The sequence below is a fragment of the Oculina patagonica genome, chromosome 5, assembly GCF_052425735.1.
Source record: "Oculina patagonica isolate OP01 chromosome 5, crgOcupat, whole genome shotgun sequence".
In the NCBI taxonomy this organism is placed as follows: Eukaryota; Metazoa; Cnidaria; class Anthozoa; order Scleractinia; family Oculinidae; genus Oculina; species Oculina patagonica.
Window position 1 is genome coordinate 31,581,156 of NC_135762.1, and position 17,738 is coordinate 31,598,893.

General features: G+C 38.9%; 1 protein-coding gene and 2 non-coding genes across 3 annotated transcripts; 2 read left to right on the forward strand and 1 right to left on the reverse strand.

Annotated features, from left to right (window-relative positions):
• The first annotated feature begins 1,422 nt into the window (after positions 1-1,422).
• Positions 1,423-14,656, forward strand: LOC144654312 (uncharacterized). Its single transcript, XM_078514411.1, has 12 exons — positions 1,423-1,563; positions 3,182-3,477; positions 4,222-4,369; positions 4,466-4,771; positions 5,062-5,401; positions 5,897-6,036; positions 6,375-6,752; positions 8,270-8,491; positions 9,155-9,400; positions 10,141-10,272; positions 11,135-11,620; positions 12,619-14,656. Exons 2-12 carry the CDS (start codon positions 3,209-3,211, stop codon positions 12,877-12,879), a joined length of 2,928 nt encoding a protein of 975 aa, XP_078370537.1. The 5' UTR covers positions 1,423-1,563; positions 3,182-3,208; the 3' UTR covers positions 12,880-14,656.
• Positions 13,971-14,043, reverse strand: Trnai-gau (transfer RNA isoleucine (anticodon GAU)). Its single transcript has one exon. It is a non-coding gene; the product is annotated as a tRNA-Ile (tRNA).
• Positions 14,657-16,023: 1,367 nt separating the features above from the next.
• Trnap-cgg (transfer RNA proline (anticodon CGG)) lies at positions 16,024-16,095 on the forward strand. The gene has a single exon. It is a non-coding gene; the product is annotated as a tRNA-Pro (tRNA).
• The last annotated feature ends 1,643 nt before the right edge of the window (positions 16,096-17,738 follow it).

Sequence of the window (17,738 nt, forward strand, 5' to 3'; positions counted from 1 at the left end):
TGATATCGTAGGATATCAGGACAGTAGATCGCGCTTCTGATTGGCTACTTGCGAATTTGGGTACGGTAAAACGAGATATCGGGGTTCCACTGTCTAAAGGTGGTTGCGGCTGGGGAACGCCAGAATTTAATACATGCAGAGAACGTTCCTTAGGCAGGAATTTGGGTTACAACATTTTTCTTTTTGTTTTAAAAATGACAAACACCATGTACGTTGCAAATAAAAAATTGTTCAAATCGAATCCGGACCCAACATTGCAATCACCCAACAGGGTACGTGGAAATGTACATGCGTCTCGGAGTGAATTACTGCAGTACCAAGGGTCTGAATGGGTTAACCGACTAGCGACAAAGGGCGAAAAATATAACTGACAACCGACAAGTAATTTAAGTTTTAACTGACTACCGAAATGGAGATTCATACCCAACTAGCCACAACAGGCGAAAAATATAATTGACAACCGACATGTGGACCCCCATTCAGACCCTCTACTTGCGGTGGAGGGGCAAACGGTGCACGAAAATCTATGGCGCTATTTCTATCCGGAACTTTCTCGTAATCAAGAGATACAACGTCACTCGGGAAGTATGAATGAGATAATTTGAAATGCAAGAGTGTCGTGGAAATATACATGCGTTTTGTAGTGCCTTACAAAAGTACCGTCCGCCTTGTTTTTAGAACAAAAAAAAAAAAATTGAAAAAAATATGAACATTTTAGAAACACTTCTTGACTTAAAAATGTATACAGACTTCTCTTTACGTTTTCAGAATAGGTGTCTACCAGACAGTCGGTCAAGCATTTCGAAATTTTAAATGGGACACAAAGCCATTCAGCGCACGGAAATCTATAACCTCCCAGGTCGTCTTAAGGAGGCTAGGAAATGTTTCTATGCGGAACTGTCGCAGTCACGAGATGCTAACGTCACTCGCCGGGAGCGTGACTGAGAACATGTGAAATGCAAGGCTAATTTTAAGTACTTGCCGGTAGTACTACGGAAATAGATCAACGGTCAATAGCTTTATTCTTTTTAAGGCGTGATACTGGCCTTGTTTTGTCTTGCATGCATCCCATTCCAAAGTTAAACCTGTTTAGTTAAACACGGTTTAAAATCGTTTCCTTCTTTGAAGTTGTTAACGTAACTGATGTTTGTGGATTTCAAATTTTGCACAAAGAAAACACAAGTCAAAAACAGTGTTCAAAACCTTCTTGAACCCTCTGTAAAAGTCAGTTTTTCAGTTTTCTATTGCTGATTTTCGTTTTGTTTAAACCTGGTTTAACTAAACATGTTTTGCTGGTATCAATGACGTATTAGTCGGCCCAAAGGTCACCCTGCCTAACGCTGCCCATGTGTGACTTCACGTGTGGTATTTTCATTTAAATAATCCGGACCTTCCAAAATAACAACATATAACACTCGATCGAGCGTATCAGTAGAATCTTCAACGACAACTAACAGACGATTTATCCATATTATTGAGTTAACAATTCAGGTTTATTTCAGTGCAGTGCGGACTATTTAAGGCTTTAAATCAAATTCAGTGACACGATCGTAAGCAATTCAGGTAAGAAATTCTACTGTATTTTACCAACTGGATCATAAATGCAATGTAGTGTTATTGTCATCGCACGCCGATGTAAATTAGACCATGTCGATGAACGAACGATGTAGCATGCGAGATAGGACTACGCTAGCTCTTTAAAAAATGTATAGGAGTCATTTTGCCGATATAATAGCGGCGGTCAGTTTTTCATGAAGGAAAAAAGTTCAACAATGAAGCCGGTCAAACCGCATCGGTCGCTTTCCCGGGATCGCTTTATAACTGTTTTGAGGCCTTTTAATAATACTCCTGAAAAAAAAAAAACTGTTTGTCTTGTCAGCAGCGTCTGTTAAGTTGCCGAAATTGCTTTTTCTTTTTGTTTACAGTAATACGATCCACGAACGGGAAAAACTATTTTGTTCCAGCTCCACTTTGTTCCAAATTTACGCGATTTCAAAACATTTATGCGGTTAAAAGGTGTCATATGGATCGCTAGTCGTGACATATGCTCTGCGGTAAGCAGTGGTAGACATAACTGCTTGGACACGATGGGAAGATGTAAAGAAACACTGCAAAATTTTATCTACAGTACCAAACTACTCTCGATATATAACGCTAAGGCAAAACTTAACTATTTTGAGCAAAGTTAAGTTAAAAGCTACTAACCCGACTGGCCTATATGCTAATATATATTGTATTTATTTACCTTTACAGACACTTGACACAAACTCAACCTCGCATATTTATGTGTATAATTTATCCATTATTTGCTCATTGTAGAAGAAGTACTAGAACAAGATGTATAAAAAAGGTTCGACATAAAGCACTTGGATTGCTATCTTTCATTATTTCAATTTTGCGTTCGTGGTATATAACATGAAGTAGTCAAGTGATTCTCTTTACGTCAGCGGATGCGTACGTAACGGTGGCACAATCGAACATTGCGTGTGTTTGGTCACGCTGATTATTTTCGTGTCGTGGGTCATGTAACATGACCAAAATGCTAATTGGTTTTTAATTCCCTTCGTTTTGTTATCGGTCACGCAAATTCTAGTTCCAATCGTGTACGTTAAAGTTGCAGATCAGTGCCGTCAGTGTGATTTTTCGAAATATTGCTATTAAATAAAAGGATGACACGTCTAAAAGATCCCGCCAGTCTAGAATGAATTTTGTCGTCCGGCCAGTTTGTAAATTTGTCTCTCTTTGTTCGTCGCAACCTTTGCTGTACGAATGACATCCTTCTTCTCTTTTTTAATCTTTAAATTTCTTTGGTGTTTTCCGATCTCCGAAAACTATTATTTCTCAGTTTCCTTTCGCTACAGGAAATATTACTCAAAATGCTCTCGAAGGCTTCTTCAACTTTTGTTTCCTAGGTGTGCGTCTAAAGGCAATCTTGATGTAAATGTTTGAACTGTCAATTCAATACAAGCAAAGATTTAATTAGGCAACGGAGAGAAAGAGAGATTAAAAGGGAGCTAGAACGCCAGCTTGCTTGCCAACAGATATGATTGACGTATTGCTAAGTTAATCTGATTTTTTTTCTTAGCGTTTAGGGTTTTTCATGCGGTTTATAGTTGTTCACGCTGTTATTCACTGTATTCGGTTTATAAGCGCAAATGATAACTAGTTACTCTTTCTTCAGACCTTATTGTAGACAACGACTCCAGCCATGTTTAGACGCCGGAGATTGTCGTCGTGTTCCTCGACAACTTCTCAAGAAGCTGCACCTGTAGGAGGCAAGAGATTGCGCCTGTCCAGCACGGCGCCCATGTACTCACAGCAACGTGAAGTATTTTCCAGAGGAGATCACCTGGATGACACACAGAAACAGTGGGCTGCTCTGGGTGCCTGGTTTATGGGTCCCAAGGCGGAGAATGGGGAAGTGTTCCGGGACCTTTTGACACAAGCTGTCGATAATCATATTGGGTTTCGTCGCAAGTAAGTTCATACTTTATGTCAAGGATAAGCGCATTTGTGAAGTGGTAAAATGGATACTGGGATTTTGGCAAATTTTCATTGGTAAAATGGAATTTGGGTCACTGGGAATTGGAATCACGGACAGAAAAACAAAAGTTGGGAAAACGATAGGCTAGGAAATGGAATTCGGGCAAAATTTGGCATGGGAAAATAGGATTTATCCCCCCCCCAACACCCTCCCTTGAAACTAGAAACCAAAACTGCTCTGACATTATGTTAATAGCTGTAAGATATTTGTTTGAACATGTAGCTTATTTCAGGCTCTCATATTACAGCATGAACAAGAGTATGGCGGTGGACAGAAAACATACTGAAAGAGGATTGGTAAGAGGAAAGAAGGGAGCCTGTAGTCGTTCTTTTGCTTAATATTTCGCTTTTTCAAGCAAGCATTGAAATACCGTACCGTATTTAGACGGGTAATTAACGTTTAACAACAACTCGCGGGGTTAAAAAGTAGGGGCAGCTGCAGATAAAATTTTCATTTGGAAAACCGCGTTGACTAAATGTATGAGTGTATGTCGTCCCCTTCTGTGCAATTTATGACATCATCCCTTTTTTTTAAAGCACAACAATCTCGGTAAAAATTCATTTGTTCACTCCACAACATGAATAAGGCTCTCGGGATATACCTTGCCAACAAGTCCTTATTAAACCTATGAAGATAACCCTGCAAGGCCTTGCAATAATATTTTGCTATTTTTTCAGCTATTTTCCCTGTGATCCTCCTTACGTCACGGATGAAATACGGGAAGCAGGATCCTTTCAGAATGCCATGAACAACTTGAGGACAGAGATGAACAACTTGCAGAAGGAGATGACAAATTCTGTGCCATTCTTCAGTTCAAGATACAAGGTATTAACCTTATAAAAACCTTGTCTTACGTGTTCTTAACGAAGCACATTCACATTTAAGGTTATTCTTACAACATGTGATTGCATCTCTTTCTAGGGGCACGTTCTTTGGGACACAGCCATGCCAGCCAACCTTGGTTACATCTCTGCCATGTTGTTTAATCAAAACAACTGCGCATCAGAGGTGTCAACTGTTACCAGCAAGTTTGAGATCGAAGTCGGAAAAGACTTGTGTGTCATGCTGGGTTACGACAGAGACAAATGTATGGGACATCTTACTGCTGGTGGGACTGTTGCGAACATTGAAGCAATCTGGGCGGCACGAAATATAAAGTACTTTCCTCTAGGATTGCAAGAAGCTTTGCAAAAGGATGATAGACTAGCTCAAGCAAGAGGATACAAGGCGAGTTATTCTTAATGTTCAGCGAATTGTGACTGTCCAAATCTTAATCCCAATAAAAATAAAAAACCTTTCGACATTCGGAAAGTTGTCCAATTGGTATGAGGATAAATCGCGTTAGTTACCAACTTCTCTGATAAAAAGTGTATCACGGACCAGTACTTGATGACGACTCAAATCGGGATCGGGATCAGTAGATGTTGTCGACTCAAATCGGCTTTTTTTGCTTGCAGCCTGTCTGTGTTTTGAAGGCCTGTTATTCTGAGTTAAGGTTTTTCTTCTATCCTGATTAGATTTTCTTTCCCCAAAGAGGGGAAGAAGCAGAACTGGTAAGCGGATCACAATGGGAACTTCTCAACCTAGACGTCGACACTATTCTCAAAATGCCAGCTGAGGTAGAAGAATTGACAAATCTCAAACATCAGCAGTTTATGAAAATCATGTCTCAGTACCTTTACGAGTCCATTGGTGTTCAGGAATTCGTCCGTCGCCATATGCTGACTCAGAGCCCTTGTGTGATAGTACCAAGCACGGTACACATCTCCTTAACGAAAGCTGTCACCATTCTTGGATTGGGGAGAGAATGCCTCGTCACCGTTGCAGTTGACGAAGATGCCCGGATGGATCCAAAAGGTTAGTATATGAAATGCATAGTGTTTCGCATTTTTTGCATTAATATTGTCCTTTGTTTGGAATGCTTCTATTCAATCTACTTTCGGATTACGAGGGGAAGGGAGCGGTGAGGGCACGTACACTATTTTACAAGGCAAAACTGCAAAAGTAACTAGGGGTGAATTTGGATCATCTCCCTTGGAGTACATCACCTTTCTTCTTACAGTTTTAATACTTGGTCAAAACAAACAGTTGAAAAAAATGAAAACAAAAAAGAGTTAGTCTACTAAGGGAAATATTCTTGATATATCTAGTTCTAGTATTTAAAGGACCGTTAAAGGAAAAACGTCGTATAGTGTCTAGGGCATTTCGTTGTTCATTTACTGACTTGATAACTCTTTTGGTACGCTATCCCTACGCTATGTATAGGCCCAATTTAATCCAATTGGCTCGTGACTTATATTAATAAGGTTGTCAACTTTATTATTATTTCATGTTGTCCTTCTTTATTTTTAGAACTTGAACGAACTCTTAAGGACAAGTTGAAACACAATATTCCAGTGATCACAGTATTAGCTGTAATGGGAACAACAGAAGAGAGTGCCGTGGATCCACTGACTGAGATTCTGGACTTGCGACAAAAGTTTAGAACGAAGGTTGGTGTAGGTTGAATTTGCAGTTGACTCTTAGATTGGTGTGTAGCAAATACTTGTAATGGGGCCTACCTATCAGCATTTACACTTACCCTATGTAGCTTAGTTATAATAAATAAAAACAAATGCCAATTTACCTTTCAAGTGAACCGTTCACGAGTTATTGATGTATTTACAAGCGACCACGTGATTGCTATTCATTTACTTGTAAGCGTAAATTTTAAAATTAAAAAATTAGAAATTTTATGTGAAATCATCCTTTTTCTAATATCGTCATTTGATTACATAAATCAAATCCTGGTAACATGACTTAAAGTGAACGTTTAATTCCTTTTGACCAGGGCCTCAACTTTAGTGTACACGCGGATGCGGCCTGGGGAGGCTACTTCTGTAGCATGTTACAGCGCGACCAGCCTAAGAATGGCAACATGCAGACCGCCTCGGAAACAGGTTTTGTCCCGGAGATGTACTTGAGCTCATATGTGCATGACCAGCTGTCAGCTCTCAGCCAAAGTGATACCATCACCATCGATCCTCACAAGTCTGGTTTCTGTCCCTACCCTGGTGGGGCATTGTGCTACAGAGACGGAAGGATGAACACCTTTCTTCAAATCAACACTACTGTGGTTTATTACCATGGTGACAAAATTCTTGGTGACATTGGCATCGAAGGATCTAAGCCCGGAGCCTCGGCTGCAGGAGTAATGCTGGCAAACAGGGTAAATAGCTACTAACACTAAAAGTGTTTTCCATCTTTACAGTAGCGTATCAAGATGGGCTCAGAAAAGTGGAGGTGTGGGTTTACGCTTTAAAAGAGTGGCCCGGAAATTCTTTCAAGAAAAAGTGGCTAGCTGCAGTTTTGTGTATCCAGCACTAAGTTATACCTAAAGAAATACATTCAACTCTCTCTCAAACGTACACCGTCGGGAACAGTTTCAGCTATCAGTCTTAGTGTCCGTCTTATTGGGAGTTAAGTTACAGTAAATGACTGAAAAACGGCAGGGACGGGACCAACACCAGATGCCCGTCTGACAGAGGTGCCCATCTTATATGCCGTACGTATTATACTACCTGCCTTAACCCTTTAACCGGCAATCGTACATATGTGTACGAAAAACATCAGCAGTGATTGAAAAAACTCTAGCTTTTACATATCTGGGCACATGATAGTAATGACTGCTTTTTATGGCAAAGTGATAATTTTCATAGCTTTAAAAGCCAACTAACTGACTACAACTTTTGATTTCTGTTGCATATGGTTGTTTGTTCAGCAGCAAATCTGAAAATGCCCGTTTTCTACCTAAGAGGACAACAACAAAAAACACACATCGTTGCGTCCATTTTTTTTAATGAAAAAATAATTCTGACTTCAAAATATACATTTGCAGCAAACTTCAACCCTATTCCCTTCCGTTCACCAAGGAAATTTCCCATCAATCATTCAGCAGACTCAGCAATTACTATTCGATTAGAGCTATGCTTGCAAACCTGTAATTTCCTCGTTGGTGACCGAAAGGGATGTCTTCCTACCTTTATTCCATATGTTTTTTATATTAAGTGTCGAGCCACCCAATCCTGCCGGCAAAATGTTGCACCGATTGCATTCTTTGGAAGTCAGAACTCGTCCAAAATGCCTTGGCAGGTCTTGGAATCCACCCACAGAACGGCCAGAGAGACAACTTTACCCATGAACCGCCATCTTTCGATTCGAATATTTCTGGCGTTCCAATCAAGACAAAATCATCTCTCACCTCTGGTTTCTTTCAGATGCTGGCCTCTACCCACCATTCTAGCTTAATCAGTGATGCCAGCCTGGGGGCTTCTGCAGTGAAAAATGACTCGAAAAATCACTTATAAACACAAAACGAGCCAAATCCAAGCCCAACAGCTCGCCTACGAAAAAAGCAACTGCCGACTATACGAGCTACTGACGTCACAATAAAAATGTGAGCCCTCGGTGTTTCGAAACAGCACACATTTTTACTTGAACTTCTTATATGCAATCACGAAGTTCTACAGAATGTCTAAGCCCAGAAAAAACCTTTAGAAAGTCACAGAAATCTGACGGTTAAAGGGTTAAGTGAAGGCGTCTTTTACACGACTGAGCGCTGACTAATCCTACCTTCTTAATTTCACCTGCGTTTGTGAATTTAAGGCCTCGCACGCCTGCATTGCAGGCGAGGACGTAAATGTATATTATTGGTTTAATTTCCTTTATTGTTTCTATCTCTTATAGGTTATTGGTCTTCACAACAATGGGTACGGTCGTATTCTAGCCGAATGCATGTTTACCTCGAAGATTATGTACTGTTTGTGGGCAACTCTTGGCAAAGAGAATGACAACTTTGTTATCAGAACAACAAAACCTCTTCCTAAATGGAAGAATATGTCCGTTCATGAGCAAGTTCAATTCATCAGGGAGCGGATTCTAGGCAAAACGAACAAGGAACTTGCAGAGGTAAAACTTGTTTAATTCAACTTCTGACTTCAGTAGCTGTAAAACTAACCTAGAATGGGTCTATGTCAGGACACGTGACCATGCACGTGACCAACTTTGTGACTTGTGACAAACTTTATTTATTTACGGTAAAAACATCAGTAAAAAAAGGAGAAACATATCTATTATAATATTGTTTCACGTGTTTTCCGTGTGGGTGCCCGTTGGGGAGTAAAGTCATTGATGGCTTAGGTAGTTTGGATGGCAGTTCGTTCCACAGAAAAGCCCCGGAATAACCAAAACTACGTTTCTACGTAGCTTTTCCGTATTGCGTTAACGCCCCGAAAGATGCAAGATGGCTGTCATTTTTTAAAGAAGCTTCTAAAGCAGGCTTTAGTTAACGTTCGGCTTATAAAGAATATTACTGGTGATGAACCAATTGTTTATATCGTTTTATTCAACATGCACCTAAAATTTGAAACACTGACCCTACGAACTATTCGTATTTATAATACAAAATGATCATGAATGTTTTTCAAATGGTAAAGAACGCGTTGTTTGAGGAGTAGGCATGGAGAGGCCTGGAGAGCAAGACTGTTCAACTGCCTCTGGCACTGACTCAATCAACTAGTTATTTCCTTCTAATAGAACTGATATATTTATTATTGTGCCTTTTTTGTATAGGACGAGGAAGCTATGTTATACCTCAAAGAAGTAGGTCCTGACACGATGATACCTTGTTTCTCTGTAAACCTGAAAGGAAATCAAAACGTTGAAAAGTGTAACGCAATTAACACGGCGCTGTTCAAAGATCTTCGCCACACATCAAGTGAGCAGACCGCCCATCGCATTCCATTGATTGTCACTGCTTCAAGTCTAGTTCCCCACAAGCACAGCGCTGCTGTGAAGAATTTCAAGAAGAGATTGGGGGTAAGTGGAACGTACCATAAACATAGGACAGATTATGGTTAATTACGCTTGCACCTGGCTTGTTTTGCTTGGTTCTTCCAAATTGAACAAGCTTAAAGCTAAACACCAGTTCCCGGAAAAACTCTTCTCCTTTTATTTGTGGGAAGAGAAAGATGAAGGTGAACCTGACAGATCAAACTGAAACGTGGCCCACAAAAAAAACAAAACGGAAAAAACAATGGAAAACTAAAAAGAAGAAGAAAAACATGACAACATAAAACAAAAAACAATTAAGATAAAATACATGAATGATTGCGTATGGATGATTATTTAAAATTTGTTTAAAAAGAGAACGCTTAAAAAAGTTAACCTTGGGCTCCGTTTTAAGTCCGCGCTAAGCTTTCTCCCCAAGCTTACAAATATGAAGTAATCATAAGATAAGAAAAAAAATTTAACTCAGTAGATTGAGAAAAATTGGAAACTTAGCAATTTTGTACCCCGGTACCCGACCAGGCCTTACGCCCATGGCTCCACTGGCAATGAGATGGCAATTTACTATTATCGCGAGAAGAAGCGATTTAAAGGGTTTTAAGGTACAGCTATTCATTAGCAATACAAATTAAATATCAGAAAACGTGTTTGTAAACTCTGGAACATACGTGGGATAATATTTCAGCATAACGAACATTAATTGTTAATTTAGTGCACATTTCAGTTTTAGTTATTCATTTTTTTTACATCCTTCATGCTTTTGATTTTAGTTGCACGTCAACAATGAAACCCCTGTCAAGTACATCATAACTACATGCATGGATCCCTGGGCCACATCGATTGAGTTCATGGGTCACATGGCCGCCATTATGAGGAACAGCATTTTGTGCGCTATTGGAACGGTAAGAGAAAATAACTGACCTTTAAAACACGTTGAGCTGAGTATGCTTATGGACAAGTCTATCACACAATTGGCGTTAAGTTTAGGGAGTTTTTGTGGGAGGCAGGCTTTTAGCCAGGAGACCGTCCAGCCGGTTAATAACTTAATGAAAGACGTTTATTGCTGTCAGAATCGCAGGAATAACGTCAAAGAGACTTCAATTTTTAAAAATTTATGGGAGCCATGCCCCCAGACCCCCCTTGAAGGATGGGCCCTGCGGCCCGATCATATGCGGGCCTTCAGCCCACATTAATTTTGGTCTCCCACTTTCAAAATCCTGGCTAAAAGCCTGGTGGGGAGGGTGGACGCTATTCATTTAACTGAGTTACACCATGTCTGAGGCCTCATAACTATCAGTACGTAATTCAGTTATTGCGAAAATAAGCCGAGAACTTTCTATCTGGACATGAAATTCTTTGGACCAAATCTTGCGCCCGGTTCCAGATATTACTGTTGCTTTTACAGAAGCATCGATCTTGTTTGCTTGTCTCGTCGATGAAAAAACGTAGTTTGAAAAGTGCGCCTTCGTCTAAGCAAAGCAGGTGCAAGAAACTATGCACTCGTTTGGAAGAAAAATGGCAAACACGGACCTCTGTCGCAGATCCTCATTATTTACAGGAAATTGCCGTCCAGTCATACTGTAAGAGGACGAGTCATTTGTTTGTGCCTGCTTCCGTGTCTCTTCAAAAATATATTACTTTAAGTTTGTGCGCGTATGTTCTGGTACAATTCTATAATGCCTTGGAATATTTTAACTGCATGCAGCGCATGTCGTCGCAGCTCCGCTTGTAATAGATTTTCACTGATTATGAACACTATTTCAGGTCACTGATCCTAAAGCTTTCCACAACTTTGTCAGCACGGGAGTTGTTAATCAACAGAACGAGGTGATCGTATCATACGCAGGAGAGTTCAATGACGCAGCTAAACAGTACGACACGGTAGTGAAGCTAAAATTCCTTCACGATAAAGACGCTAAGAAGTGTATTGCCATGCAAGAAAGGCTTCTTCAGACCAGCGCACAGCCTCGACCCATCGTGTTCAGAAGCAATAAGCAAAGGCACCATGAAGTCTTCTTCAAAGAGTCAGAATACGCTGGAGAGAATGAAGTGTTCCACTGCTTCGTGGGTCTGCCTTCTGACCACGACAAGAATCATTTCATGAGTGCAGAGATGAAGATTATGGATGTTGCACGGTACGAGCACTTTGACAACCATGAATACCCCGAAAACAGCTCATTCTTCATGTATGGTGACAAGGAGAATGTATTCTTGTTTCATATTCCCTCCAGAAGCCCTGACTTCTTTCAGGTAATTAACATTTATTAACAATTATGTTAAATACCCAGGAAAGCCTTACCGATACTATATTGTAAGTTTTTCTATGTATTTAGAATCACACAAACATGCAGTGGTCCAATCTTTGGCATGCGTTGCAGACGGACGTGTCACAAAATCCTCCATATCGAGGTTTTGTTCGTCTACAACGCAGGCTATCTAATCCTATTTGTGATATATTACTGTAAACGGGTTTAATTTGGTCAACTGTTGCACTGCATCAGCTAACTTAAATCGAGGCCAGAAAAATCACAGTTAACACCAATACTTTTTAACGTCGCATACTACCAGCTTAAAGAATAGTTTACTTTTGTCCTTTGCAAACATTCAGGTTTGACACTCGTCATATAAAGTTGAAAACTGCGTAGCGTCTTTTATGCTAAAAATAATTGTTAATGTTCCAAAATGACACTAAATGGCGGTATAAAAATGCTCCGACGTTTCGGCACTGCACTGCCTTCTTCAGGGAGAAGAAGGCAGTATTGCCGAAACGTCGGAGCAGTTTTATACCGCCATTTAGCGTCATTTTGGAACATTAACAATTATTTTTGACAGGAAATAGGAATACCTTATAAATCGATTGTAAAACTGTGTTTTATTATTATGTTGTAAAGAACATGTGGAAGTTTTAGACCCAGTACTCTTTTTTCTTTCTAAGAACCATTGTTATAAGAAAGTTGGGTTTGAGATTTGTCCCAAAATTTAAGAAAACGTATGGGCTAAAATAAGAACATCCTCAGGCTCAGCCAAATTTTATGCGTTCTTATATAAAAAGAGTGTAATAACTAAAATGACATACATTCCTTCCCTCTGAACTGGTTTCTGCAAAAATGATCATATAGTTTAGATCTAAAAAAAGCTGTTGATTTTCTTTACATCCCTAGCTAAGCTTTTGTGAACGAGCAGCTTGGCCTTGTGGACACAGAAGGTGGCGAAACTAAAAAAAATCCTTTTTTTCTGTTTTTTAAAAGGTGATTCAACTCGATGGCCCCCCTGACGGCATAGGCGACGAAGAAGATCGTGATATATTACTCAGGCATGGAACTGAAGTCGAGGTTTTAGGAATTCCTGGCAGCCCGTTGATAGTAAATGGAGAGGTCCAGGACCTTATGATCAAGAATAACTTCGACATCACATTTGTGGGAATCAATGGCAAAGTGGTCAAGAGCAAAGTTAGGATGGCAAGGAAAATCTGGTTTGCTGGCTCTTGTTCAGTTAGGAAAGAAGAATGACGTATTGGGTAATGGTTAAAAATTGAACTGCAACCAGGATGAGACATATTAAAAGTGTAAAATAGCGTTCTCTGGTTTAAAAAGTTAAGAAAAAATATGAGCTTTCGGCTATTTTACTATAGCCTTTGACGAATGTAAAAAAGATAAAGCGCGTGGTTGGAAATATATACAAGGGAGGGTGTGAAAATAATTAAAAACTAAAATACAATAGAAGTGTAAAAAGCTAAAAAAGGACAAAAACAGACAAATTAAGAATTACAATAAGATAGAATATTGTCTTGGTAACGGTTTGGAGTTATTGTCTGCGCCGACATTTTTGGCAGTGTGCCAAGATTCTAGTGCTCTTCGAATGCGGTAATTGCCTTTGTCTATCACAGTAGCGCCATCAAAGTCAATTGGGTGATTATTTTGCCAAGCATGGTTAGCAACGTTCGAGCCTCTCGTATAATTTTTAAGATTTCGTTGATGTTCCTTTCTTTGTTATTTCTACTTAGAAACAACAAATTTATGACAATCATTAACGGCAACTTTTCATGTACTGACCTTACTGGCTTAAAATAACAACATTCTTTTGTTAATATGTTAATAATAAAATGCTAGATGAATTGTTCGCGCTGTGTGATTGGTCAAATCTGGTTCAATATAGCGCGCAATGTCTCTAACATTTTATACAAGAAACAAAAAAGTTTGCTCCTCGTGTATTGTTGAGTAAAGCATTTGGAAATTGTTTAGAATAATCAAAAAGCACAAGAAGCACGCAGCTGCGCCTTGTTCTTTTCTATGTACTTCTCTCGTGTTCTTACAAGTCTAAAAAAAATTCTAGCCTGCGATGCAGACGAACTAAAACCCCGGTATAGTCCGGGGTTTTAGTCCGTCTGCAACGCAGGCTAAAAAATTCCCGCGTGCCTATGAAATTAACTCAACGATGCACGCGGGTGCATATTTTATTTCTTTTAGTGGTGGACTAACAACAAACTTTCTCAGCCTGAAGCTCTGGTGTTCATCTGATAAAATGCACAAACTGCTGTTTTATTTTAAAAATAATTACTTTCGTTGAAGTTGAATTTAATTCCTCGAGGACGCAAAAAGAATGGTCCGTGTGAGGCTCGAACTCACGACCTTGGCGTTATCAGCACCACGCTCTGCCGACTGAGCTTAAGGACCACTTAACGAAGGCTGAGCCAGTTTAAATGTAAAGTTACGAGTTACGATTTCATTTTAATAAATTTCATAACGTATGAAATTTGGCTATGAAAACATTAAATGCGTTGGCATAAACTGATTGTCACACATACATACCAAGCATTAACGTTTGTTTAACGTACAAATTTCAGTTAATAGGTATACATTTGACAAATTTAAGCATTTTACTTTCTTCCGCTATTCGAAAGATTGGCTGATGTCATAACATTAGCTGTTAATGCTTCTAAGTATTTTGTATGTAGCGTTTGAAGTTATTAGTTTTATCGTCGTGCATGCATTATAGCATTTATTTATTAATTTAATTTAGTTTTTATAAACAAGAACAAATTTTACACAGAGTAACAAATTTATCGGATTATACTCGGAAAGCCGTAATTATAAAATACTCATGAAAATACATTAGAGGAAGTACAAGATATTTATATTTCAAGATTGCAAATTACAATGTGTGTCATTTTGATGCGATGAATATTATTGTTAGAGAAATTAATATATTTATTTGTTAACATGTGCAACAGATACAGTAATTTACAAAATCTAATACAAAATTTATTATGCTTAAACACAAATGTAATGAATAATAATTGCCAAGTGCCAATGTTGGATTATTGAAGAACTCTTTTATTAGATACAGAATAAAAATATTTAAAGAAGATGATGTGGTCAGTACTTGTTAAAACATCGAAGCTGTTGGCTTAGCTTTTCCTTCTTGGAATCGTGTGGTCCTGGGCTCGGTCCTTGAGTCTCTCATTTTGCCAAAATATTTTGCAAACCGAAATAAAGCCAAATAACATTGCTTTTGTTTCTTGGAAACGGAAGTTTAATGAAAAGGAAACTTAAGTCAGTTTGATTTGCATTTAAAACGGATAATTTTATAGGCAATTATTATGACACTGATGATTCTCTGTGTCGTAACTATATATTTGTTATCATGTTATAGCTAATGATGACGTTTGAAACATCGAAGCATATTCCATAATCTCATAATAAATAGTATTCATCATGCAAACATTTTCAATCGAGCATCGTGAATTCCCAATGATAATTCAAGCTATTACATTTACCATTATACATTTACCGTATAAGGGTTGGTCCTCTTGATATACACCTAACTGAAGACATTTTGACCCTGTTCAAGGCATTAAACATGAACTATATGACCCAATGGCACTTTGGGTAGACAGCCGAGTAATATTTCAGTTATAAATAATCACGATATTTTATCTTTTGGAGCCTTAAGAGCGTGATTTATGTAACCTGTCGTATCATAATTTTCATTCTGTCACAGATGGGGGTTAATGTTTTCGATTTCCCAGTAAACATTTGGGTCGCATCGATCACGGTTTATGCTTTTCAACGTTTCTTCAATCAGGTATAAACGCGCACGGTAAAAAAAAAAAAAAAATCGGCGCGTTTCCAAAACACTTATTGAGTAGGGGTGTTTAGTTTTAACTCAAGAAAAAGAATAATATATATAAAAAGAAAACTAAATTGGAGAATCCGGGTATCGATCCCGGTACTTCCCGCATGCTAAGCGGGCGCTCTACCATTTGAGATAATTCCCCTAGCCACTTGTGGAAGCGTTTAATTAAGCATCACTTGAAAAAGCAAGAGGCACAAGCCCAACCCTTGCTTAGAATACAATAGTTCATTATTTTTTTTTCACCCATGTGATAGTACACAGAATTCAGTTGCCGAATATCAAATGGATGTTCTACAACTGCAATCAATCGGCTGGGGACAAATATCGACGGAATCTGAATCCGATGAATTCGGTCTTCTGTTATTAACATCAACTACCCTGAGTACGCAGCAGACAAGTGTACGAACAGCCGCTCAGTTCTAAAAACTACTCTAAGGGAAATTTTCTACAGGACATGTGGATTTACAGGTTGTTGCTAATATGACATATAGTACTTAACGAAAAACCTAATCAAGGTTGGCCTGTTGGTCTAGTGGTATGATTCTCGCTTCGGGTGCGAGAGGTCCCGGGTTCGACTCCCGGACAGGCCCTATTTCATACTCTTTTGAGTATGAAATGTTTCAAATGTTTCTGTGATGTCACGGTGGCCATATTATATTGTGGTTCCAAAAGTTGAAACAGTTTTTTTTTTCGGCCAGAAAAGAATTGTATCTTTATGCAAACAATTGCAAGACAATGATTCTTGATTTTTTGCTAAAATTGCAGAAAATTGGTAGTTTTTGGACTGTACGTAATCCTTTAGAGTGTCCACAAAAACAATAAGAGTACCAGCTCTCTCTCGTTTTCTATATGAGCGATTGTCAAAGCGACTGCGCCCTGTTGACTAATAATGGAAAACTCGGGCTCGTAGTCTAATTTTTAAATAGACTACTGGGCCAAGTTGTTCGAAAGAAGATTAACGCTAACCCAGGATTAAAAGATGATAAAAAGATTTTAATTTCTCTTGTTTTAAATGGTTTTCCATAGCTAATGTTTTGTTAAGTTTGAGATTGGTCCACGTCAAAACTGGGGGACAGAAAATATCAACAGCAAACCTCAACGAAATGTTATAAAATTGAAATCAACTTTCACGCTAATCCTGGATTAGCTTAATCGTGCTTTGAACAACCGGGCCCAGTAGGAGAGAAAATCAGATTCGCGGATTTTCTATAGAATACGCTGAGTGGTGAGACCAGGTTGTTCGAAAGAAGATTAACGCTAACCCAGGATTAAAAGATGATAAAAAGATTTTAATTTCTCTTGTTTTAAATGGTTTTCCATAGCTAATGTTTTGTTAAGTTTGAGATTGGTCCACGTCAAAACTGGGGGACAGAAAATATCAACAGCAAACCTCAACGAAATGTTATAAAATTGAAATCAACTTTCACGCTAATCCTGGATTAGCTTAATCGTGCTTTGAACAACCGGGCCCAGTAGGAGAGAAAATCAGATTCGCGGATTTTCTATAGAATACGCTGAGTGGTGAGACTAGTCCTCAACAATTGTTCCTCTATGGGAGTCCGTTCCATTCTTCATTGTTTTTGTAAGACCCAGAATGCTACACGAGTGTGCGTTATGCAAGACTTGTGATTAAGACCATGTGCTCGCATTTTGCATCGTGTTAATTCAAGTGGTCATATCATCATTTTTATGGTAAGAATTCAGATTTCGTGTCGCTTAGAAATTTCCTCACGTTCTGTAACACCCATTTATTTTGTTTAGGTTTTTATGTCAGTGAACCCTCTAGTCAGTAAACCTGCTGAGACCTGTGAACAATATGGAGGCGATGGGGGCGACTCGAAAGTAACGCTGTGTTTCAGAAGGTCTTGTGTTGTGTAAATCATTGTATTATTCGACCCCTGGGCACTGTGTGACTATAAAGTTTAAACAGCTCGGTATACGTAGCAAAGGAAGAGGTGTTTGTAAAATATCTAAAACAATTGCTTATAATTGTCAATAATTTCTTACTCTGACGACTAAAATACACATGGCCTTCCAATCACATACAGGAACTGGAATCAGTCCTGATCTGTCGGGGTTACCGTATTTACTGCTTTTCATGGAACGAAATGTCCAAGTTTGCTTTAGAGTTGCTTTGTAGTTCGTTTCTAGTTAATCGAAATTCCTCGAATAAGCGCCGCATCGGGACTGCGGCGCTGATTTGGGGGCGGCGCTTATTAACTTTTTTAGCCCA

What these genes read in the sequence shown, in the direction of transcription:
- LOC144654312 (XM_078514411.1), top strand. Translation starts at nt 3,209, where the DNA reads ATGTTTAGACGCCGGAGATTGTCGTCGTGTTCCTCGACAACTTCTCAA. An exon ending in GAGTAATGCTGGCAAACAGG is followed by an intron (nt 6,753 to 8,269) that starts GTAAATAGCTAC and finishes TATCTCTTATAG; the next exon opens with GTTATTGGTCTTCACAACAA. An exon ending in ATTTCAAGAAGAGATTGGGG is followed by an intron (nt 9,401 to 10,140) that starts GTAAGTGGAACG and finishes TTTTGATTTTAG; the next exon opens with TTGCACGTCAACAATGAAAC.